We start from the raw sequence: 24,921 nt of genomic DNA on the forward strand, positions 1-24,921 counted from the left end.
AGGCAAGTCACTTAGCCAGCCTCCATTTCCTCCCTCATCTGTAAAGGGCGTGTCTGAGGAAGAAGAGGAGGTGACATTAAGTCCACCATTGGGTTGCTGTGAGAAGCAAAAGAAAGGACTTGAATAACTGTAAAATATTGCTCATGAGTGTTAAGGGGGAAAGTCCTGAAGAAAAGCAAGGGAACTGGTACACAGAATCACCTGGGAAAATCTGCTTTCTCTTTGAGGTCTTCCAGTAGCCAAGAAGGAGGGGGCAAAGGAATTTATTGTGTGGGGATTGTTTGGAGGATCCAGGATGTTAAACAGAAGCAGGGGTCGCGACTTCTTTTAAGCCAAGTCTCTGTCCCTGTATTTTTCCTCTAGGGATGTTGCTTCTTTCCAACTTATTTTCTCCTCCCTTCTCTCTCATCCCCGCCCTCCACCCCCTCACCAAGGAAGGAATTGGTCAGCTCCACCCAGTCAGCCCCCCATGGCTCCGCCTCCATTGGCTGGCCAAGAGTTAACAGCTGCACCTGTTGAGGTATACTCGCAGTCGCCAGCACCTGTACCTGCAGCCAATCAGCGCCAGTGCTGCCGTGAACCCACTGTCAGCAAAATCTCAACACCCAAACCTCAACATAAATCAAACACTTCCCTGGGCAGGGAATGTCTGTGTCAGGCCAGAATTAGAGACCAGCGGTCAGTAGAGCCTCGGTGCCGATTGATTCCTTGGAGCCTGGGAGCAGGAAGATGTCGAATGAACTTGAGTGAGTAAACATCAGCGGATGCCTGGCGCTCCCAGAGCGTGGAGGCTGCATTGGGCTTCCAGGAGGGGGGAGAGCAGGGAGGCGGACGCCAGGATTCACACGGCAATTTGTAAGGGTAAATGAATGGGCTGACAATCTTGCTGTGGCGTGTGGAGGCAAGCCTGGGTCTCAAGGTAGAGCTGAGTGTTTCCCTGGGAAAATAGTTCTTCTCTTTCTCTCTGCTGAGCAGTTTCGAGCCACGTAGGAAAACACAAGACTGAAACTGTGAAGGTTTTTGGCACCACTCTTGGATTCTCTAAAGGGGCTTTAGAAATTAGACAACCCCAGCCCCATGGAGGCTCTCTTATCTTCCTGCCAAAAGGAACTTCTTTGAGGTGGTTCTAGGAGCTGTCTTAGGTCGTGTTGGGTTTCTTCAAAGGGACTTGTTTTGTTGAGTTGGAACAATCCCAAGCAGGAAGGTGACAGTGTAGTGGCTGAACATGTGTAGCCTTGGTCATGGGCTTGCCTTAGATTAAAATCCAGGCTCGGTCCCTCCCAAGCTGTGTGATCTTGGACAAAACTCGCTTAACTATTTGATCTCCATTTTCCTCATCTGGAAAATGGGAACAGATGTACTTTGTAAGAGTCGTGAGAGAGTTAGGTGTTCTAAAGGATATAAAATGCTTAGCACAGAGCCAAAGTCTGAAGATGCGTTCAATAAAATGAGGTCAATTTTACTCCGCGGCAGTTCTAAAGCTGGGGAAGCTGAGGAGTGGTTTTCAGTGAGGTCATCTCTGTTGCCTGGCAGAAGACAGGTGGATTCCTGCCCACATCTGGGCTTCAGAGCCCTGACTGTCTGATTCAGACCTTCATTATAGAGTCCCTGCTCTAGGTCCAAACCTCAGTAAAGAGCGTGGAATAAGGCTGCTTCACACTAAGCTCAGGGAGCTGAAAGAAGCCAGAACTTTTACACACTGACTCTCCTCTTCCTGCCACTCTCAGAGGCAAGTGGGCAGAGGCCTGAGTCAGACAATTGGTTTTTCAAGCTTTTCCTCACAGAGTGTTTCGAGAACTTAAAAGACCTACAGACAGAACAGTTGCTGGGCTCTGACTGCAGATAGGATTCCAAGATACTAGATAGTTCTTGGGTTTGTCTGGGTTGTCCCACTATGTTTAAAGTATTAAAAACTGGGGCTAACAGGTATCAAGTTTCTTTTAAATAAATTCCTTGGGGTGACTCCTACACACTAACTAGAAGAAGGGTAGGAGTTTTGTGCTGATGTCGGTTCAAGTCTGAGCCCTGCCACTTATTATCTGTGTGACTTTGGGCAAGTCATTTCCCCAAGTCTATTCCCTCCCCTATCAACTATGGCCAGCAGTGGTACTTGCCACCTTCATGGAGTTGCCAGGAATTTTACGATAACTGGTTGTTGTTCTGGTAGGGGACAAGGTAATAACACCAGTGCAACTTTATTTTAAAAATTGGGCATTTCTGAGCTCTTCTGCTTTTATTTTTTCCATACTTTGAACTTAAGAGAAACTTGAGATATGCTCCTATCCTCCATAGATCTGTTAGTTAAAACCACAGGAGCTTGCAGGCAGGCAGGATCTACTCTTGTGTGTATCCTGAAGTTAGATCCCTTGAACAGAAGGGTTTTCAGCTTGCCTCCTCCTTAGCACTTTGGGTTTGAAGCCAGATTTGGGGTACAGTGGTGAGGGAAGCCTGAACTTGCCAATGAGTTGCAGACTGACACTAAAGCCACCATTTGAGATTAGGACGGCAGAGCTTGGGGGCTCAGCTGCTGTACGCCTAAGTGGGGAGGGAAATCAAGTGCTTGGCTTGAATGTTCTGAGCTGCTGTGGTGGCCTGGATCTAGCAGTATTTCCTTTTGGTAAAAATCACCAGAGGGCTGGTCCAAGCATACATCTAGAGCTGAGATAAAGTGACCCGAACTGTTTTCAGCCCTGGGGGCATCAGGGAAAGTCAGCCTGGCCTCTGACTCAATTCTGCTGCTTTCCAACTTTAAGATCCTGGTGAAGGTGCTATGGTCTCTGGCCCGCAGTTTGCTCATCTGTGAAACAGGGCTACAAGCACCTACCTGGCCGGGGAGCTTCTCAAAGACCAGGCAGATGGTTACTAGGCCTCGGGTGGGAGGCGGCACTTGGAAGGCCCGGGTGTCGAGGAGCACGGAGGCCTGGCGGTGTAGTCAGAAACCAGCTCGAGGCAGTCGGTGGGTGGCGAGCACCCAGGCCTTTCATGTGGTCAGGCCCAGCGCCCGGTGCCTCTGCCAACCAGCCAGCCAGCCCCAGGCCTAGGCTCGCCGCAGGGCAACCTCACCGTTCCCCTTGCCAGAGCCTGGCCGCAAGGGACCCTGGGACTGCAGCCCGTCTCTGGGGAAAACCGTGTGCCGCTCCGTGCCCGCTGCGCCTGCGCGATGCCCGCTGCGCCTGCGCCCTGCCTGCCCTGGGCCCCTCTTGAGTGGGCTTACAAGCTGGAGCCGGCGTGGCCTGGCCTGGGTGGGAGAGACCCTCCCTCCAAAAAAACTCGAGAGGCACAGCGACTTCCCGTCCCCGGGGGCTGTCCTGAGGTCCCTGAGGCCTTCCTACAGGACCGGTGCCTTCCCACCCCGCCGAGGGAAGGCCGGCCTCGCCTCACTGAGGGACTTGGCACCCAGTAGGCCCACCCAAAGGGCCCTCCCGGCCAGCAGCAGCCCGGGCCCAGCAGGCCCCTTCGGCTCTGAACCCCACCCCACCCCCCAAAACCCAGGAGAGAGGTGAGGAGGGCCGGGTGGGGGCGGGGAGGCTGGAGACCCGCCGCGGGCCCAGGCTTCCATCCATCTGATCCCCGCGCTCTCGGCTCCAGACTGCCTGGAGCACTGAAAGAGTTAACCAGGAACGCCCCGCTGCGGTTTTGTGGTCGAAACCATGATTGCCAGGAGCAAATTTTTGTCGTGCACAAGGTGTGTTATTAAAAGTCGGAATTAAGCTGCTGGTGAATGAAAAGTTAAAAGCCCTCATTAAGCTCGGGCTGTAAAATAGGGAGGCCAGGAGACAACCATAACGGCAGAGGCTGTGAGTGCGGGTGAAATGGCTCTGCAGCCCCAGGGTCCGCAGTCTGTGTACCCGGGCTCTGGCCGCTCCTCACAGCCCCCCACCGAGGCCACAGGGCAGAACACAACTGAGATACTCGGGACTTTGTGTTGGGTTAAATCAGATTCTATATCAAAGGCTTGCTGCCCTTATGGCCTCCTTAATCTCTTTGGGTAACCCAAAGAGGGATTTTTGCTCTGGTTTACCTGACATCTCCTGAAAGAGCTGAGATCTAACTGGGTCTTAGCCACCAATGACATCAATATGCTACCCTGATTCTTAGGTACTTAGACACTGAACTGAGTCAAGGAGACAGGCTGATCTGTAAAGTTTTCTCAGAATGGAGAATGGTCAGTGAATTCTCTCCTCTGCTTCCTAGTTTACTGTAGGTTCCACAGTTTGTATACTTGTATTTTACAAGCCTTTGTTGCTTTTGGAAAGGGGAAAAGAGGGAGTCATTTTTAAGAAGAGGATTATTAGTTCACCCAGAAGGGTGTTTTCAAAGTGTGCTCCCTAAGTCACTGTCATCATCTGGGAACTTGGAAATGCAAATTTCCAGCCCTACCCTAAACCTACTGAGTCAGACACCTTGGGGGTGGGGCTCAGCGTTTTTGTGTTTTAACAGGCCCTCCAGGTGATTCTGGTGCCAGTTTACATTTAGGAACCATTGCCCTAGAAGACCAGGCAGAGGACTAGGAGGCAGCAGGTCCCCAGATCCACTGCTGACTCAGGGTGTAGTTACTGAGTCAGCAGGCTGGGAGCCCGGCTACAGGGTCACACCAGTGTTTAAAGCCCAGCTCTGCTACTCATGGATTGAGTGACTTTCCCACAACTCTAAGTATCAGTGTCTGTGTGTAAAACAGTGACGACAACAGCAACAAAAACACCTCTCCGGTCAGGCACAAAAGAAAAGGTACAGGACTTGACTGTATTAACTAATTCAGTTCTTTTCCTTTGTTTTAACTTCCCTTTCTCGAATGGGAGACTCAAGTTTCCCCTTTGTAAAATGCAGCAAAAATGCTCCCTGGCAGTCTCTCCCTATGTGTCTTTTAAAGGGGTCAGAACAGCTGGCCTAGTGAAAGTCTCCAAGAGAAATGATCTCACTGATGTTTGGAGTTATTTCACTGGGTGGGCCTTCCCAAGAGGTCAGCAAGGTTTGGGAACTTTCAAGTGGCAGTTACCTTTGTGTCCCTCTTGCTTACCACGCACCCCATTACAGAGTAACCCTCAGTGAACCTTCATCAAATGAATCAGTGAGCAAATGAATGAATGAACCAATGAGGGAATCCATGAAGGGATGTGGCACTCTGGTTTAGAGTGGATTTCTTTAAAGTCATGGAGAGGAGAAGATAGAAGCATGATAGAAATCCCACACCAGAGAACTTTGCAAAGAGCAGAAAGTGAGTTTCTAGAGTAATTGAAAAATGGTACCTAATTAATTGACACACAATGAGAAGTGTCTGCTGGAATCTGACCATCCTCAACTTACCCGCTTGTTTCCAGTGAGGAAGCTGTGGCGCCTACCATCTTGGTTCAGTGTGTCCAAGCAACACATCTGCTTCACCTTCATGAATGCAGTGTATTCTAACACTTCACAATGTTCCTGCAAAGATAAGGCTAGAAAGGCTAGGAATTATTGTGTTGGCCATTTGGGCAGCCCTTAACAAAAGGTAGCTAATCTATGGTAATCATTCTATGAGGTTAGCACTCTCCTCTGCCTACATTTTACAGGCAAGCCACTGAGGCACAGAGATACCAAGTTGTTTGCTTCAAGTTACACAGCCGGTAAGCAGCAGAGCTGGGCTGGAGCACAGAGCCATGTCCTATGCCACATTGGTCTTAGTGAGACTTCCCCACCCCCACCCCTCTGTGACCCCACAGCCCAGGTGACAGGCATCCAGAAAGCCAGATAGGCCAGCGGCAGACACGAGCCCCCAGGTGTCCCTCTCATGTATTCTTTTATGAGCTGGTAAGGGGGGCCACCCAGTAGATGATCACTGCTGATGAGGCTGGTGGCTCATGGCGGGTTTGGCAAATCGCTGACTGGGTGTATCTGAGTGTCAACACCCAACTCAAGTAGCCCCTGGACCACTTCCTCCTTGTGCTGGAGGGAAAGGAAACCCAGCTGGCCAGATCCATCCTTGGGCCAGGCACTTTTGTAAGTGAGGCTTGAGTTTAACCCCTTTAGGGGCTGGGTTTTCTTGCCCTTTCTGGGTCCATCTTTGGCCATCCCAGGAGTCGACAGATGCCAAAGCAGCCCTTCGGGCCAAATACCTGCTAGGATGAAACCCTGCCTCTGCATTCCCAGTCCCCTCGGTGCTAGTGCCCAGGGTGATGCATGCTGGAGTCAGGAGGCTGAGGCTGACTGAACACCCAGCAGCCAGCACCACACCCCTTCCAAGCTGTGGGCCGAGAGGAAACTGCTAGAGAAAGGCACCACCCGCCTGACGCCCCTGCAAGCAGGCCTACTTATTCCCAAATGGAAGTTTTCTTTTCCCCAAATGGAGGGAAACTCCCAGGGGGCACCTTTGTGTATGGTTCTGTGTGTGTGTGTGTGTGTGTGTGTGTGTGTGTGTGTGTGTGTGTGTGTGTGTATTGGTATCGGGTATTAAACTCAGGGCCTCGGTGCTGTCTCTTAAGACTTTGCCATCAAGGTTGGTACTCTACTACTTGAGCCACAACTCCACTCCTAGCTCTTTGCTGGTTAAATGGAGATGAGTATCTTGGGGACTTTGCTTCCCTGGCTGGCTTCAAACTATGATCCTTACATCTCAGCCTCCTGAGTAGCTAGGATAACAAGTGTGAATCACCAGCACCCATCAGCTGTGTGTGTGGGGGGGGGTGATACTGGGAGGCACAGACATCAAGACAACCAACTGGGTGGGTGGCCTTGGGCAAGTCAGTATCTGCCCTTGACTATTTCTGTTATCAAATATGGATAGTCATATCTTTCCTTCCCACCTTTCAGGGATGTTACAGATCTGGGTATGACAGATGTGTGACATATAATATGCTGAGAAATGTAACACACCATGCAAAGCAATGGATTATCAATTCTTGGACTTGAATTGCCTCCTCAGTGGGCTGGCCTTCCTTGAGTAAGGTGTCATATGCAAAGCATCTGGTTCATATCTGACACACAGTAGGCAGACAAGCTCTGGGGCCTGTCCAATGCTATAGATTTTTTCATCTTCCCTTCCTCTGTAAGGTCCAGGGTGCACCCTACCTATGTCTCTCCCACCTCTTCCTGTCTCCCCATCTTCTCAACAAACATCTATTCCAGGACTTGGGCAGATCAGAGGTCCTCCGGCTTTTCCCCCATAGCATTCTTCACCTATCTGATACTCGCTGTTTGTTTTTGTGGTCATGTCTCTCCTCCGGTCCACTGAAGCATATCTCTATGACAGCGGGGAAAGCCTGTCTTCCCCTCCTGGGGACAGTCTGGGCCATAGTAGTTACCTGATAAGTATTTGTTGAATGATGGATGGTTGCCATGAAGGTTTTTTTGGCTTTTCTTTTCTCTCCCCTACATTGTTGGTGGAAAAGTGACTAGTTATAGAGTTCCCAGGCCAAATCCCCAGGTCACCTAATGTGTCTGTTGTCTGCTTCTGAGTTGCAAGGTAGAATAATAACACACTGTATGTTGGGAGGCTCCATGAGAAAATGAATATGAAAGTCAAGTCAGGGGGTTATTATACTGACTCTTTGTTTTTGATACAGAGCCGGGTTCACAGACAGAAGGCTTGGAGGGTGGTGGTAATTTAAGAACCTCAGGCAGAGTCTGTCCTTGACCCTCACTCTGGGGTTCTAGGATGTTGGTGGAGATGGTGATGGTCATTGTTTACCAACTGATTAGTTCTGATAGGCTCTAGGCTAAGCACATTTCTTACACTGATGTACTTAATTCTCTTAACAACCAAAGACATGAACTCAACTCTAAAGTAGCCACTCCTACTGACTCCCCATTGTATCACTACATTCTAATTTTCTTCACTTCTTATCATGAGCTAAAATTAACTCATTTACCTACTCATTTATAGTCTGTCTTCTCCAATTAGACTGTAAGTTCCATGGGAGCAGAACCTTATCTCGTTCTTGGCTGATTTCCCAGTATTCATGCCTGCGTAGCACATGGGAGTCGCTCAGTAGACCCCTTTCACTGCTGGGGAAACTGACTGAGAAGAGCTAAGTGCCATAGTCAAGGACATACAATTACTGAATTCAAGGTCTGTGATGTTGGTGTGACTTTCTCCCATGGTGCATCAGCTCCTCCACACCAAAGATAGTAGGTCAAAAAGGTTGCCCAAGGCTAAGTTATCTCCTCCCACTACCCTTTCCCATCCCTCTTTCATCTTCTGATGGCTCAGGAGTTCTGTCTTGGACAACAGCAAAGACTTTGTGCAGGCCCTAGGGAAAATGACCTCATAAGTCCGGAACACCTGGTTTCCCCTTCAGTTCCTTTTCCAAACCCTTGTCACATCCCTCCTGGGTCAGCTCCTGGACTTTTTCTGTTCTCATTCTGATTTTTTAGAGAGGAAAAGAGATTTCAAGATTTGATACACAATCCAAGGCTAACCTTGAAAGTCGTTGTCAAGACTTTCTGGAAGCTGGATGCTTCATCTTAGAACATGAGGCTGACAGGCAGCTAGAGCAGAACTGGGGAGCAGAGCTCCTGGCACTTGGCCAGAAATTTCCAGTCATCATCTTGCCTGCCTTCTCAGTCCCTCCTGCCTGGTGTGGGTGGGAAATTCCTTTCTGCCTTGCAACAGAGAATTGGTTCAGTGTATTCCAGAGGAAGGAAATTTCCAGAATAGGAAAGGTATCTAGACAAGAGGGTAGCACAGGGTAAAGAGCAGTGTCTTGGAATCCAACAGGCCTCAGTTAAAACTGAGCCTTTATCATTTACTTGGCTGAGTGATCTTCAGCAGATGATATTGCTCCTTTGAACCTCAATTTGTCATTTTCTAAAAGCAGACGTTAATTCCTGTTTCTCAGGGTTGTTGTGTGTGGTAGAGGAGATGCCAGGCAAAAAACAGTTGGTATGGTATCTTCCTTGGGTAAAACACTTGAGACATGGTAGCAGCTGTCAATCAAGGAATCAGGCTTTGGCTTCTAGGAGGGCTTGCTGCAAACCCCAGCAGATCAAGATAGTGTCCCGGGTGAACAGAAACCCTTTTATCTGGAAGTGAAGCTGTGGCTCAAAGTGATAGAGCACTAACCTTGAACAGAAAAGCTCAGGGCCAGTACCTAGGCCCTGAGTTCAAGCCCCATGACAGACAAAAGTAAAAAATAAAAATGGCGAGCTGGGAAGAGAGCGAGGGAAGGGATAACACTGTCCAAAAAGAAATGTACTCTTTACCTGACTTATATAACTGTAACCCTTCTGTACATCACCTTTATAATAATCATTTAAAACATTAAAAAAAATCCTGTCCTTTTGTTTATGGTATGGCTCTACCACTGTCTTATAAAACTTAGTTTTATAAAAGTCCAGATTAACTGATAGCCCACCAGTGAGAACTCATTCTACCAGCCCTCAGATCATACCAGACACCCAGATCTTCCCATGTTCCCATGTCTTAAACATTTTGTAGTCCCAGTGTCCAGCTTAGAGCAAGCCTAGAGTATGGCGGTGGCATGTGGGCATTCAGTATTCATGTGTGCCAGGCACAGTTCTGAACGCTTTCCCTCCCTCCTCCCTCCCATCCTCCCTCCCTCCCATCTGTCCTTCCTTCCTTTCTCTTTCTTCCCTTTCTCCCTCCCCCCCCCCATCTCTCTGTTTCTCTCTTTCCTCTTTTTGATGTGTGTGTCCATGCTACAGCTTGATCTCTTGAAGTTAGGGCCTTGCACTTTTGCTTGGCTTTTCCACTCAAGGCTGGTGCTCTACCTCTTGAGCCACAGCTCCACTTCCAGCTTTTTGCTTGTTAGTTAGAGATAAGAGTTTCTCAGATATGTTTGCCCAGACTGGCTTCAAACCTCAGTCCGCAGATTTCAGCCTCCTTAGTAGTTAGGATTATAGGTGTGAGCTGCCAGTACCCAGCTTGAACATTTTTTTTTCAAGTGTTAATATGCTTAGTCTTCATAATCCTACATAGTGGATACTTTTATTAGACTTATTTGCAAATGACGGAAATGCTGAGTCCTAGTGGTCCTTGTTGAATTGTGGGGGGTTGGGGGATAGGTGGAATCTGTCAAGCAAACACCCTTGGCTTTTCCTAACTTCCTTAATTTAGGAGTTCCCTTCATCCCAGGGCAGGGATGGGGCAGCCACCCTGGGCTTGTTCAGTGAGTTCCTCTAACCCCAGGCCAGGGTAGCTAGGAGAGGCCTCTCCTCACTGCTCTGTCTTGAGACTCCTTGATTTATAGCAGCAGAAACTTGGGGTGTGCCTCCCTCTCAGTGCCCCTAGAGCATGCAGGTTTCTGTCATATCTCTTTCCAGAATGACAACCTTTCCCTTCTCAGAGCTCACAGCCTATACCTGAGACCCAGGGGAAGGAGGGACGCTGTTCTGGGTGAAGCCTCCAGGAGAGCCACCCTCCCCAGACCCCAGTGTCTGCCTAGGTCTGGCCTGGCCAGTGTTTGCCACCGTGAGTCAGAGAATATTGGCCAAGCCACTGGGCAGCAGCTGGGCCCTTCCTGCAGGCATGGCTCATGAAGATCCTTGCCCACCCATTGGTCTGTCACCTGAAACTCTCGAACTAAGGCCTTGCCTTCTCTGTTGGAGAGGCCTGCCTTGTGTCGGAGCAGAGACTGTGGCTAAATCAAAAGCATCTTGCTTTGGTGTTTGCTAAACCAAGTTTAAATCTTCGTTGTGCATTGAACCAGATAGGTGATCTTGGCATTTTCTTATCCTCTCCAGGTCTTAGCCTCTTTACTGTAAGTCTCAGCACCTGATTTTTACATTATCTTGGTCCACGAGAAGCAGAGCTAACAAATGGACACCATTATATGTGCCGTGGTAAATGGCACCCACATTTTCCTTGTGTCCCTAACATGGGCAAGTCAGTCAGGCCCATGTGGAAAAGGAGGCCGTGGTGCTCACTTTGTCTATAGCCCATCCTCCCTCTGCCTCCTCCACGCAGCCTGCTTTGCAACGAACATGACTACAACCTCACTCAAGACTTACCCATGATGCCCAGAGTGTGGTCTCCAGGCTACCAGCAGCAGCAGCACCAGGGAATTTGCTAGAAATGTAATTTCTCAGCTACTTCAGACCAAGGGAATCAGAAACTTAAGGGCCCCCCGTAGTCAAATTAACAAGCCCACTACAGCCTCCCTTAGCTAACCTCTGCAAACACCATCCAGGACTTCCCCAGTCCCCTGCAGGAGCCCAGGCCACTCCCTCACTGGGACCTCGTGCTACTCTTCCTACCTTTCTGTGCTTTGGTTTACTCCACTGGCAAAGAGAAACAATCATTGTAGCTGCTGTAACAGGATGGCTGAGAATTCACTGAGATGACGATTCATGAAAAGTACATAGTTTAGTGATTAAAACATGGTCAATGTTCGAGAAAGATTAGATGCTATTTTTCTCATTCTCTTATCTGTTGTGTCCTTGTTCCTGCTTCTCCCTCTCCCTCATTTTTTTCTTCCTTTTTTAATTTTTAGCTTTAAATGTTTATCTTAGCAATGAAGAAAGATCAAAATAGGCAATATAAGGATAAGCTTTTATCTTATGAACTTAAACGAAAGAACACATTAAACAAAAAGAAGTACACGCAAGAATAAAGATAATACAGAATCAATGAACTAAAGCAGAGGTTAGTAAAGTGACTAGAAAAAAAAGTCCAAAACAAAGATGTCACAGAACGTGATATGAAACTCACTTCCCAGCGTGCATGAAGTGTGGATTGGAACACGGGTGTACTCATTCCTGGACTTGCCGTGGGTGGCTGCCCTCGGGCTGCAGTAGCAGAATTGAGTAATAGTAACACAGACTATACAGCCTGCAAAGCCTCAAATACTTTACTGTATGGCTTTTTAAAATTTTTTCTTTTACAAAAAATAAATAAATAAAAATTCTTCTTTTAGTGAGAAAGTAAAGGTGACTTTCTCCCCCATTTCTGATCAAAACGATTCCCAGCACTGAGTGTCCCCAGCTGAGACGCTCTCCTACACACTGGTTCCTGGCCCCTCCCCTTGGGCCTCGTGTTTGTCTCTTAGCTTCCACCTTGCCTTGCCTGGGCTTTCTGGGCACCATGCCCAGCTCCTTCTACCTCCATGTACTCTGCAGCTTCTGTGCCACTTCCTGCCAGGACCCTGTGGTCCATGTTGCTCTGAGAGGCCACTTCTGGAAAACAAACTGTCCCATGGGCTTCTTGGTCCTGGTGCTCTCTGTCACTGGCCGGGCTTCCCCTGATCTGCAACCTTCAGGGTCTGTCACGGTCTTGACTTCAGAAGAACACATGCTGGGTGATCTGGAAGTTTCGTTCTTCACTGTGACATGTCATTGTCATTTCCCATCCTATTGCACTAATTCCCCTTGAGTAAATATCTACAGTGGCAGCACTTTATTGGCTCTGCCCCAAGGCTGGCGTTGCAGTGTTGTAGGTGAGGAGACTGAGTCCAGATCTACGGTTTCTGCCTGGCAGCGCTGGCACCGATGTAGCTTCACCACTTACGTCTGCTCCATGTCCCCACGTGGCCTTGATGTGACCGGAGCAGCAGCTTCCAGTTTCCAGGACTGGGAACTCACTTCCGGGACTCCATTCAGAGACCTTCTTCTGGGACAGCTTAAACAGGACTCTCCCTATTGCCTTCAGTTTCAGGTCTGTTCGGCTGCTAAAGAATGACTCCGTCAACTTCCAGAAGTTTCCCTACACTAATGAGGATGAGGCCTGGAAGACATACCTGGAAAACCCCTTGACAGCGGCCACCAAGGCCATGATGAGAGTCAACGGAGATGAAGACAGCGTGGCGGCCCTGAGCTTCCTCTATGATTACTACATGGTACCGTCACCACCCCTGGCGGGCCCCCTTCCAGTGAATGTGGGGCTCTGCTTCCAGGCCTCAAGGCTGGGCAGCCCACCACCACCATTGCCAGCCCCTCACCCCTGCCACTTCACACATCTTGCGCTCTCTTCCTCGCACCTTCCTTTTCCCCTTTAAGTCCTACTTCCCCCTAGGTATCAGTTCAAATGTCACCTCAGCCTTTCGTGGAAGGAGAGAGGCTTTGGGAGACCCCTATTCTGTGCCTCCTGCTGGCATTCCCAGCAGCCAGCATCTTCCTCCTCGCTGCCTCCATCCTTAGAAACTTGCTGTGTGCTCATTGATTTCTCCTTCTCCCCTTGAGAATGACCTCCTGGAGGCAGGAACACCCTGTGATCATCACTGCTTAGGTGGATGCCTGACTTGGCTTGGCCAAGGGCATGCATCACGGCAACCACCCAACCCACCATCCTTTGCATCCTGAGCCTTGGATATCTCTGCCTCCCTGCCATCCTACCCACTTGTCCAGCCCCCCAGGGGCATCCACTCTGCTCTGAACCTGTGCCCTTCCTTCAGGGCATCTCCCAAGGCCCACTAGATCCCACAGATGCCATGCTCCCGCATCCCTTCTCTCCCCTGAGTGCCTCACTGTGCTTCCTGCCTCTGCCACCATACTGTCTTTTGCTGTTCGCTCATTGTTTTCAGGGCCTTGACTCTGACCTGGGAAACTATTGGCACCAGAGAACAGGAATTAGTTGCCAACCACAAATACGGATATACACACACCCATCCCCAGATCTGGTGCCTTTGCTCAGACATTACATCTTCATGGAGTATATTGAGGGTTGCAGGATCTTTGTCAGCCCAGGACTCTAGGCAGCCCACCCCATCAATGTAAACTTAGCAGTTCATCTGCTGGGGAGTCTGAAGCCTTTTCAGGCCACAAACCAGCACTGTGACTCTAAGCCATGTAGTACTGATGGTAGCCAATGTTGCTTCCTGCTGGACACTAGATTCCCTCCTTTGTCCTCACCAGATGTATATGATTAAGAGTCACTAAACATTGTTGGAGTCTTGACAGTGACTATTTTGGCTTTGGGGACAAATAAGTGTTTGAAGACAGAGTAAGGTTATAATCACAGAGGCCACATTTCCATAGTCTTCTCTCTACCACTAGGTCCTGTTCTGGACAATCCCAAGGTTACTGTTCTTTCGGTCACCCCATCCCACGCCCCCTTTATAGATGAGGGAGCAAGGCACACAAGGGACAAGTTTCTGGCCCAAGGCCACATAGGCCTAGGATTGAACTAAGATATCTGGATGCCCATACTCCTAAGCATCAAGACAGTGGAGTCTCTCTGGGCCTCATCCGCCCCCTCCATCTAATAACAGTGTGTGTAAATGCCTTAATGGGTGTGTGGGTTAGAGAGAGGGTAGAAGTATGTAGTATAAGGTCTAACATACAGGAAGTATTTGCTTTTTCAAGTATGATTTTTTTATTACTCTATCTTTATAATCTCCTTGAGTTGGTGTTACATTCCCCTACTTGACAAAACTGAGTCTCAGATCAGTGCAGTCATTTGTCCAAAGTCACAGCGGCCTTGAAGCAGTAAAGCTAGGCCTGACCTGCCTCACCCCAAACCCCACGCTCCCTAACTGCTGAGCTTGTATGCCACTTCCTGCCCCCTGACTTGGGGCTTGGACTCAGTGGTGACTAGCAACATGAGGGCCCTGTGGGCTTTCTCTGTGTCCCAGCCTGGCTGCCTGCACACACTGCGGGCTTAGGTTCTTCCCAACCAGTTCTTAGGCAGGGACTGTGAGTGATCCTTCCTTCTGTCCTCTCAGGGCCCCAAGGAGAAGCGGATACTGTCCTCCAGCCCGGGCAACCGGACCGACCAAGGAAAGAGGTGAGGCTACTGTCCCCCGCCCACACTCCACCTCAGCACTGTGGACTTAGCGGGACTTACCGTGCTACCACCAGGGCAGTGTTAACTCTAAAGCAGCCTGCTTAATCTGTTTTTATGGTGCTACACATGTACAAAATATTTCAAATTATTTTTGAAGGGGTGCAGAAGGCAGAAGAGCCAGGGCCCATGAAGTCTAGTGAAACTTTGAAAACACATACACACATACACACTCCCTCACTCCCTCCCCAGATGCCTGTAGACCATGTGGGTTTCCTTTACTGAAAACAAACTTCAAAGCCACAGGAGTGGAAAAGCCTTGGAGGCAGATTTTCTGTCCCAGCTCTAAGTCCCCCTCTTGTCCCTGGGGAAAGGGCATCAGAGCTGGACTCCTGGCCTCTGCCTGGCATCGGTGCCCCAGGGCATGGGTGTACAGCTCAGCCTGTGTACGTAGCCAGGTGGGCACCCAAAAACCTCGTCCCTCTCCCCACCGTGTCTCCCTGGCCACTGGGGACTTCTCAGAGATGACATGAAGGCCTCTGCTGGCCCTTCTGAGCCTCTCCGTGCCTTCTGGGAAATCCAGACCACTGAGGCGCATTGCCGCTCTTCTTGGGGGCTCAGTGTGACTGTGCAGCTACTCAGGCCACTGCCAACGATGGCCAAAATGGTAGGTTGAGGCACACAGGAGCTTTTTTCAAAATGAGTTCTGTGTTAGTAACTCTTCTGATTACAAAAACACCTATTTCTTGACAACTATTCAGACCATAAGAACATGTAAAAGTGAAAACACCCTGCAGTCCTGGGACATCTCCCTGAACCCCTCTCCCCTTGCAATTTGGAGCTCATCTTTGCAGACCTTTTCCTCAACACACATGAGCCGTGTCCCGGGGAGTGTAGAGCCTCCATGCACGCCCAGAGCTGACTCGGTACAGTTGCTGTCGAGTGGACATTTCTGACTCTGGCTAAGAAATAAGTGATTGAACTTTCAGGTTATTCGTTTGTTTAACTAACAAGTCCTATAGTAGTTAAACAAGGCATTTCCTCTTCAGCCCCCAGCCTATCTGTGCTGTGGTTCCACTTCCTGCACCCTCCTCCTCTTAGCCCTGTGACCAATCATTACACCGCACAATCTGGCTTCTTGTAGCTGGGAGGGCCAAAGGCTTATGTGGAATGGAAAAGGGTCAGTGTGTCAGCAATGGCCACCCTCTGTCTAGCTGAAGACCCCACTCTCCCCCAAGAGAAGCAACACCCTCACCTGTCCCCCTTCTTCCAGGCACTATCACGGCATGGAATATGAGGTGGACCTCGCCCCCCTCGAAAGCCCCACGCACCTCATGAAGTTCCTGACAGAGAATGTGTCTGGAAGCCCGGACTACCCAGACCTGCTCAAGAAGAATACACTGATGAGCCTGGAGGGGGCCGCGCCCACCCCTGGCAGGCCAGCCCCCCTCCCCGCCGGCCCCAGCAAGCTGGAAGCCAGCTCTGTGGACAGTTACCTCTTGCCCACCAGTGATATGTATGACAGCAACTCGCTCAATTCCTTGTTTGAGAGCATTCATGGGGTACCACCCGCACAACGCTGGCAGCCAGACAGCACCTTCAAAGACGATGCACAGGAGGTAAGGGTCCACCCCAGGATGTGTGCATGCATGCACGGGACAGAAGAGAGCAAGAAGGTCAGAGCGTTGGAATTCACAGGAGAAAGAGTCCTAGAGCCTGAGGCAGGGCCGCCATATGCTATTGTCCCAAGCTGTGCACTATACATTTTGTGCCATTATCTGTACCTCCCTGGACTGAGGCACCTGCAGCCTGAAAACAGCCATTCAGTTGGAAGCCAGTGGCTCACACCTGTCATCCTAGCTATTCACGGAGCTGAGATCTGAGATTGCAGTTCAAAGCCAGCCCAGGCAGGAAAGTGTTTGAGACTTATATTTCCTAAGTACAAAAAAATCTGGAAGTGGAGCTGTGGCCCAAATGGTAGAACACTAGCCTTGAGCAAAAAAGCTCAAGGACAGTGCCCAGGCCCTGAGTCGTCCCCCGCCCCCCCCCCCCCCAGTCATTCATTCTCCCTGGATTGTGTTTCTCTGCAGTTGCCGCTCTTCCCAGATATCCTGAAAACATCCCCGGAACCCCCATGTCCAGAGGACTATCATAGTCTCAAGAGGTAACTGGGCCCCCCTGGACCCTTGGGCTCCCTGGGCAAGTAGGCATCAGGCTGCAGACAGACTCTCCCAGCAGGCCCCAGGGCACAGCCAGCGGATAAAAGAGGGAGCAAAGGCAAACAGGCCTGTGAAGAGCAGGATTTCCATATTCCTTCACAGGCTGGGTCAGGGAACTTGCGCCCAGCACCTGATAGGAAACTAAGCTCTGTAGGCCTTTGTCCCCTGTAGCTTTGCGCACCCTTGTATGTCTCCCTGACTTTCACCAGGAGTGGGGCTCAACAATGCCACTAAAAAGCTCAGAATGTATAAACTGAGGCACTAGGGAATAAGGAGACTTAGAAGTTCATGGAGAAAGTCTGTGGCAGAGGCCGGAACTTCCTGTCCCCCCCCCCCCCCCCCGCCTGGAACCTGCCTCACAGTCCCCCTTCCCCACAGTGACTTTGAGTACAGCCTGGGCTCCCCGAAGGCCATCCACATCAAGTCTGGCGAGTCACCCATGGCCTACCTCAACAAGGGCCAATTCTACCCCGTCACCCTGCGCACACCAGCGGGCGGCAAAGGCCTTGCGCTGTCCTCCAACAAAGTCAAGGTGCGTTGCCCTGGAGCAGCCTGAGGACAGGGGAGGGGGAGAGACCACCCGTAGGTTGGGCGACCCAGGGACCCTGGGGACAGAGGTAGCAGGGCCAGGCTACCACACCAGGCTCTGGGGAAGGAGTGGGAGTCAGGGTCCTCAGCTGGAGGGTGACGTGGCCTCTGGTTTGTAGAGTGTGGTAATGGTCGTATTCGACAACGAGAAGGTCCCAGTGGAGCAGCTACGCTTCTGGAAGCACTGGCACTCCCGACAGCCCACCGCCAAGCAGCGAGTCATCGACGTAGGTGAGCCCAGAGCCTGCCCAGCCCTTCCCCAGCCCCGGCCTGTCTCCAGGTCCAACATGGTGGGTGCCACCATTGGTGCCAGCTGCCAAAGCAGCAGCTCTTTTCTGCCTTGCTTGGGGCTGAAACCCTCGGCTCTATCAGCTAGGGAGGGGGAGCAGATGGCCCTGCGTGGGCCTGCCCAAATCAGGTGGAAGGCCCAGTCCAGGTTCTAGCTCCATCTCTCTTTTCCTGGCCATGTAGCCTATGTTGCCTCCCTTCCTTGAACCTCAGTTTGTCCCACCTTCATACAGAAGGACACTCACTGACCATCGTCCCCACAGCTCTGCCGGCTGCCGGGGGCCATGCGTGCTGGAGCACAGGGTGACTTAGCTGACAGGCCAGGGTTTAGGAGCATGGGCTCGGGAGCTAGAGAGACCTGTGCTCCAGTCTCGCCCTGCCTTTTATTAGCTGTGTAATTTGGGCAAGTAACCACACCTCTCTGAGCTCATTTTCCTCATGTGTAAGCCCAATATCTGTGGAAAAGTCATGAGGGGAAACTGAGGGTTTGCTGTATTGTATGCATTCAGAAAATGGGGTCCCTGACCTTGAGGGTAGAGCTAGGCCTTCAGGTAAGTCTGCCGACCAGGCCAGGCATCCTCCACTCTACAACTTAGGGCACAAGGTTCCCTTTTCCTCCTGGGCCACAGTGAAGTCCTGGGGGAGGGGATGCACAGCCCACCGACACCCCTCTCTCCACACCTTGAATCCTTCCTTCCTCATTCTCCTGCTTTCAGCTGACTGCAAAGAGAACTTCAACACTGTACAGCACATTGAGGAGGTGGCCTACAATGCGCTGTCCTTCATGTGGAATGTCACCGAAGAGGCCAAGGTCAGTGAGGACATTGGTGGGATGGAGAGGGGCCACTGAGAAACCCCAGGCCACAGAGAGAGGTTTACCAGGATTGTGGGCCCAACTGTGATGAAGGCCCTGAGAGGAGGCAGCACCCAGAGCAGTGAGAAGCCTGGGCTCCGGGATAGACAGGCAAGCCCAAGCCCAGCCCTTCCACTTGCCGGCCATGTGACTCTGAGCCTCTGTGTATTGGCTATCAGTGAACCCCGTGTGGTGAGGATCAAGTAAGATAAGGAAATGGTAGAACACAGGCCTGGCACATACATGGTGGCTGTGGGGAGCCTAGTGCAGGCCAGTGCCATTTTGCCAAAGTGCTCAGGAGTATGGAAGGTGAGAGCTCCATCTCAGGCCTTCACTTCTTGGAGCCTTCGAGCAAGACACTGCTGTGCTGGCTGGGTTGTGGGGAGGATCACCCAGGATCGATCACGTATGTCTAAGCAGCTGGAACATGGTGGGTCCTAGGGCCCAGAGGTGAGGCTGGGAAGATGAGACTGGTGGCTTCCTTCAGGCTAGAAAGTCATGGACCGTCTTCCAGCCCAGCCCCACTACCTACCTGGCTACCCGGTGGTTTCTGTTTGGAGAGCTGATGTGGAAAGGGCACTCGCCTGGGAGTCAGGGCTGGCTGGCCCTCTCAGCACCACACACACACCTGGACCAGCCTCACCTGCGTGTCAGAGGCCTCTGGGTTCTGGGCATGCTGGGGGCTGAGGGAGAGCCAGGCTGTGGAGAAACTGGAGGGGAAGGAGCTCAGGAAACAAAAGGAGGCCCCAGGACGGGTGGTTATTATTCAAACAGAGCCAGGGGCTGCAGGAGGGGCTGAGTAAGTTTCATGGGAAGGAAGAGCTGGTTTCGGTGGGATTTTCTCATAGTCTCAGCCACCTTCCACCTGGGTCTCTTGGGCAGGGCGGGTGGAGGCTGCTCTCGGGCAGAGCCGGCTGAGACAGGAATGTCCAGCATGCGCCTGGGGCTGGCTGGAACAGGGTCTTCCCAGGCCCGCACCCCATCCCCGCTGTGCCATTCAGGGCCACTTCCAAGGGAGACATCCCCACACCAGTCTGAGACGGGGTCTCGCCCTGAGCTCTGTGGAGTCAGGAGGCATCTGGTCACCAGGCCATGAGCCAGGGCTGGCCCGGATAAGACTCACCCTCAGCTGCCAGCACAAAGGCACAGCATGAGGAACCCACCATCTCTGAGCCCCAAGCCCAATTCCACACACCCTCATGGCCAGGCCATGCAAGGCAAATAAAGAAACTGAGGCTGGGATTTGCCCAAAGCTACAGAACCCAGCTTCTCAGGCAGGTGGGAGTGGTCCATGTCAGGTGTTTTCCCAGTTCGCTGGAGGATGTCAGCACCCTGTTCCTACTCAGGGACACCATGGCAGTGGGAGGTGATCAGATTATTCATGGCAGGGTGAGGGTGCAGAAGAGCAGAAGGAGCCTCCGCTCTGTCCGCTGTCTGGAGCCGAGGATGAGGCAATGAATCTCAGCCTTCATGTCCCTGGGCCGGCAGGAAAGCCAGTCACAAACTCACTGTACATTTCAGACAAAGATCTAGATGTGTGGTCTTTCAAGGACTCAAGACCTTCCCAAGGTGGGCCACCTGCTGCAAGCCCATGGGAGCATTCTGGCCTGGACTTGAGCGCTGTGCTGCCTTGGGAAAGCTGCCCCACGTTTCTGGGCATCAGCTTCCTCACTGTGAAAGGACATCTGTGATAGATGCCTCAGATGGACCCGGGCAGGCCGCTCACCTACTCCCCACTGTGTTCCCAGGTGTTCATCGGCGTCAACTGCCTGAGCACAGACTTCTCCTCGCAGAAGGGAGTGAAGGGCGTCCCTCTCAACCTGCAGATTGACACCTATGACTGCGGCTCGGGGGCGGAGCGCCTGGTGCACCGTGCTGTCTGCCAGATCAAGATCTTCTGTGACAAGGTGGGCAGGGAGTGGGCACCCCCCGCCCGGGCCAGGGGAGGTCGACCGTAGCCATTCACCCTCCCAGCCTCTTGGGGGTCTGTTCCCCTCTCTCATCCTCTGATGTCTGTATCCTGTGCTTATCTCATCTGTTCCTGCCCCCACCTGGGCCTCTTGAATTTCCATCTCACCTCTTTCTGTGTACCTCCTCACAGCTCTCTTTTTCTCCATGGCAGTCTTGATCACTTTTACCTGTCTGACTCTCCCTTTCTCTTCTTCTCTGCCTCCTCCCCTCCTCCTCTCCCCACCTCTGTCTCTCTGAGCATCTTCCTTCTCTCTTGGCCTGTGCTGTTTCAGGTAGGCTGGGCAGGCTGGATCTGGCTGCACAAGTATGTAGGAACCTTCTGGTTTCCTGGGTTCCCTGAGGGAAGAAAATGGGCCCAGAAGCCTGGTCCGTGTTTAAGCATGGTGACCTTTGGTGACAGCCTCCCCTGTCCCTTCCAGGGTGCTGAGAGGAAGATGCGGGATGACGAGCGGAAGCAGTTCCGGAGGAAGGTCAAGTGCCCGGACTCCAGCAGCAACGGTCAGTGGACATCAGCTGGGCTGGACTAGGCTGGGCTGGGGGAAAGTGAAAGACGGGAGCAGGCAGCTGGAGGCCTGAGAGAAGGGCCCCCAGGGCACAGTGGTTTGCTTTTCCTACCAGGCACCAAGGGCTGCCTGCTGTCTGGCTTCAGAGGCAATGAGACCACCTACCTGCGGCCGGAGGCTGACCTGGAGACCCCACCTGTGCTCTTCATCCCCAACGTGCACTTCTCCAGCCTGCAGCGCCCCGGAGGGGTGAGCGCTGGGTCTCTGGTGGGCGGGAGCTGGCTGGGATGTTCCCAGGTCCTGCTGCTAAGAAATCTCAACTCTGACTCCTGGTACCAAACCCCAGGAGCTAAGAAACATCTCTTCAGTGGCCTGTTCTGTTGAAGAGCAGAAAGCTCAGGAGGAAATGAACTCTGAGCCACCAAGATGTTTGTGCTTGGGGCTTGCATGGAGCCAGTTTTTTATATCTGAGCCACAAGTTCGATTGCAGCCGCTTGGTGGATAACTCTTCCCATAGCACTCTGCATGCTCTTTATGCGCCAGGCCCTGGGCTCAGTGCTTCCTGTGAAGTCAGCAGGACAATAGTACTGTTGCTCTGGATCCCGGCCCACATAAGAAAAGATTAAAAAAAAAATCCTCCCCAAATTGCACACCTAGTCAGTGACAGAGCCAGCATTGCAACCCTCCCTGTAGCCTGGCATCAGGACCCATGTCCTCAACCTCGAGCAGCTCCGCCTGTCAGGCCAGGGGAGCCGTTACTATGCACCTGTGGTCCTTTCAAAGAGACTGTTCATCTCCTTAGCCAGACAGGGCCACAAGATCAAGGGCAGAGTCCAGAACACCAAGCCTGTCTCCCATCCATTCTAATAGTCTGTCCACTTCCTTCCTCTGAGGCCCAGCTCCCTACAGCATATGCGGGCATGGGCCCTGGTGCCCAAGAAGTGGTTAGGACAAGTAGTACATCATGGAGCGAGTGCTGGTGCCCCTGGCATACTTGAAAAGCCTGAGCCCGCCTTCTGCCACTCTGTGATCTTGGAAGCTCCCTGCCCTCCCCGGGCTTGAGTTAGCCTCCCAGGACAATGGCCAACAGGACAGCACATAGCAGTAACACCAGGCAGCCCACTCTGGCCCTGCCTCCGCTCCAGCCGTCCACTGACCAGCAACAGATGGGATGTGGCTCCCCACCTTTGGGGCGTGGGGATCAGCCAGGCTCACTGTCCACATAGCAGTGCTTTGGGCCTCACAGCCTGGGCTGGACAGTTCCTTTAGACCCAGGCCTCCTGTCACCTGGGGATTCATCTGGGAAGAATGGACAAGAAATGCTTTGGAAGGCCCTCCCACAAAGCCTTCAGCATGAAGATGCCTCTCATTTTCCACACATGATGGGAAATATCCTTTCCTTTCTGTTTCAGGCTGTCCCCTCAGCTGGACATATCAGCTCTGACAGGTAAGGAAACAGCCAGCAGGCTCCCTCCCACCCCTTGGTCCCCCATAAAGCCAGGGCCTGGGCCAGAGGAAGAGGCCAAGAGACTCTCCTCAACCCCCAAGCTGGAGCCATCCCCTTTCTCACTGAAACTGCCTGGGTTTTTATGGGTTTGCTTTATGTGGAAAGTTGGCAAATCTTGGGCGAGACACTGCTTGTAAAAAGGCAAAGCAAAGCCTCTGGGATGGGGGTGCAGATTGGGAGAGCACCGTGGGGGACTGTGCTGGAGGACTTGGGGGAGTAGAGCTTGCTCCCCTCCCTAACCACCCCCCCTGTACCAGAGGCCACAGACCCAAGCCCTGCCCCTGGCAGCCACAGCCTTGGGGCCTGCAGCGGGCCCTTGGGCTCTTGAGGCTCTGATGGGAGCAGCCTCTCAAGCTGAGGCAGGCGGGAGAGGGTGTGAGTGTGAGCACAGAATCTACCTGGGAAGACACCTAAGCTGGGGGTGGTGGGGTTGCTTTGTCCCTGTACACAAGGCTGCGTGTGCTGCTGCCACCCAAGTTATGTCTCTTCCTGCCATACAATAGCCCTGGTGAGTCAGGCCAACAGGAGTCCTTGTGCTTCATCTCAGAGAAGTGAATTGACTTGGATGTGATCACAGAGCATTAAGTAGCCTAGGCAGGACCAGTTGTGTGACTCCAAACCCCACATCCCTGCTTACACAGGTTCTCTGCAAAGGCGCAGCCTTGCCAGCACAGCAGGGTGGTCGCACTTGCTCAGTGCCCTGCTCTGTGAATGAGCTCATTCTCTAGGTGGGATTTGAACCCAGCCAGCCTCACTCCATACCTACTGTCCCCAAAGTCCTGCTGTGGCCTTCTGCCCCCCTTGGTCTTCAACAGCCACCCCCTGTTGTCCCCACAGGCCCCTGAAGCGCACCTGCTCACCCTTTGCTGAGGAGTTGGAGCCTCTACCCACCAAGCAGGCCAAGGAAGCTGACCTCCAGAGAGGTAACCTCCTCCTTTGCCCCTAGGAGGAGGTCTGGGACAAGACCAGGTGCTAGGAGATTTGATTTCATAGATGGAGGGCTTCTGCCAGCTCTGACCCTGCTCTGGGGCAGCTGGGCAAGGCTGGGGCTCTTTCTAAGGAGTGGTGAGCAGGGTGGGGTTCAGGGGCTGGCTGACCTTCTCACTTTAGCACTGGAAATCATAGTGGGGGGGGCATGCACTGGGGACTTAGCTGACCGTGAGAAAGAACTCGCCAGCAGCTGAGATCCAAGGCCTGCAGCAGCCGTGAGGTAGGGGGTAAACCCTCGCATCTTACATACCAATAAAGAGAGGCTCAGTGATGTTAACAATCCATTTTTTATGATTACTGCTGGCAGGTGGTAGAATAGGATTAAACCCATCAAAATCAGGACAGGTTAAGAATATGCATGCTTCCCAGCTGGGCACAGCTTAGCAGAAACTGACTTTATACGAAAGTAGTATTTCTAAAAGATTCCCTGTACCTGAGCGACAGACTCCAGGCTCAGCATTGCCCTGCATGGCTAAAACCCACCCCCTCTGGCTTTCAGTTCTGTTGTACGTACGGAGGGAGACAGAGGAGGTATTCGACGCTCTGATGTTGAAGACCCCAGACCTGAAGGGGCTGCGGAATGCGGTAAGGTGCTTGGTGGCCCTGCCTACACTGCCAGATGCCCCCCCTCCCTTCCCCTAGCAGACCTCATTTCCTAGGGGAGGGCTCTGAGAAGGATTATCCAGGGCTGGGGTGGGGGGGGGGCTCTAGTTTCTGGTAACTGACCTGTCCCACTCGGCTGGGGGACCTGGGGCCCTCCTGGAGGGGAGGGGTGCTTCCAGTGATGTTAGCTCCCAGCCAGAACCCTGACTCCACCCGCGGAGTCACACACACCATAAATCCTCCTTAATCTGATGGCTGCTGTCTGACAGGCCAGAGCTTTTGTTGGCTTTGTAAACCCGTTCCTGTTTTAATGGGAATGAAACCCAAAAAGGCCATGCTGGTTGTTGGGTTTTTCTTTTTTTTCCTTTCTCTCTCTCTCTCTCTCTCTCTCTCTCTCTCTCTCTCTCTCTCTCTCTCTCTCTCTCTCTCTCTCTCTCTCGGGGCCTCATTCTTCCTGAATATTGCTGGCTGGGGTGGCTGAGGGCAGTTGCCTAGGCCAGGAGCTCTTCCCAGCCCCCCAGCCTCCAGAGAGCAGGCAGAGCAGCCTAGCCCTGAGCAAAACACACACCTGCCAGCTCCTAGTACTCCCCAGTAAGCCTGACCAGTGGGCCCTGTTCACCTTTCCCCATGTCTGGGAGGAAACAGCCATGGGGTTCCATGCCTGGACAGAGCCAGGATTCCAGGCCCTCTCCTCTCCATGCCATCCTCTTGTTCCATGCTGCCAGCCTGCTTGGCATCAACCCCAGGAAGTC

General features: G+C 52.1%; 1 protein-coding gene across 1 annotated transcript in view; it reads left to right on the top strand.

Moving 5' to 3' along the window:
* Positions 1-547: 547 nt before the first annotated feature.
* Grhl3 (grainyhead like transcription factor 3) overlaps positions 548-24,921 on the top strand; it is a 30,024-nt gene continuing 5,650 nt past the window's right edge. Inside the window, exons 1-14 of the mRNA XM_048350518.1 lie at positions 548-746; positions 12,578-12,764; positions 14,589-14,650; positions 15,921-16,266; positions 16,738-16,811; positions 17,245-17,398; positions 17,574-17,685; positions 18,459-18,553; positions 20,344-20,502; positions 20,986-21,064; positions 21,185-21,318; positions 22,482-22,516; positions 23,414-23,499; positions 24,066-24,151. Coding sequence (XP_048206475.1) covers positions 730-746; positions 12,578-12,764; positions 14,589-14,650; positions 15,921-16,266; positions 16,738-16,811; positions 17,245-17,398; positions 17,574-17,685; positions 18,459-18,553; positions 20,344-20,502; positions 20,986-21,064; positions 21,185-21,318; positions 22,482-22,516; positions 23,414-23,499; positions 24,066-24,151 — 1,626 coding nt within the window. The 5' untranslated portion in view covers positions 548-729. The remainder of the gene's footprint in view (positions 747-12,577; positions 12,765-14,588; positions 14,651-15,920; positions 16,267-16,737; positions 16,812-17,244; positions 17,399-17,573; positions 17,686-18,458; positions 18,554-20,343; positions 20,503-20,985; positions 21,065-21,184; positions 21,319-22,481; positions 22,517-23,413; positions 23,500-24,065; positions 24,152-24,921) is intronic.

This window comes from Perognathus longimembris, chromosome 7 (assembly GCF_023159225.1).
Source record: "Perognathus longimembris pacificus isolate PPM17 chromosome 7, ASM2315922v1, whole genome shotgun sequence".
Classification (NCBI taxonomy): Eukaryota; Metazoa; Chordata; class Mammalia; order Rodentia; family Heteromyidae; genus Perognathus; species Perognathus longimembris.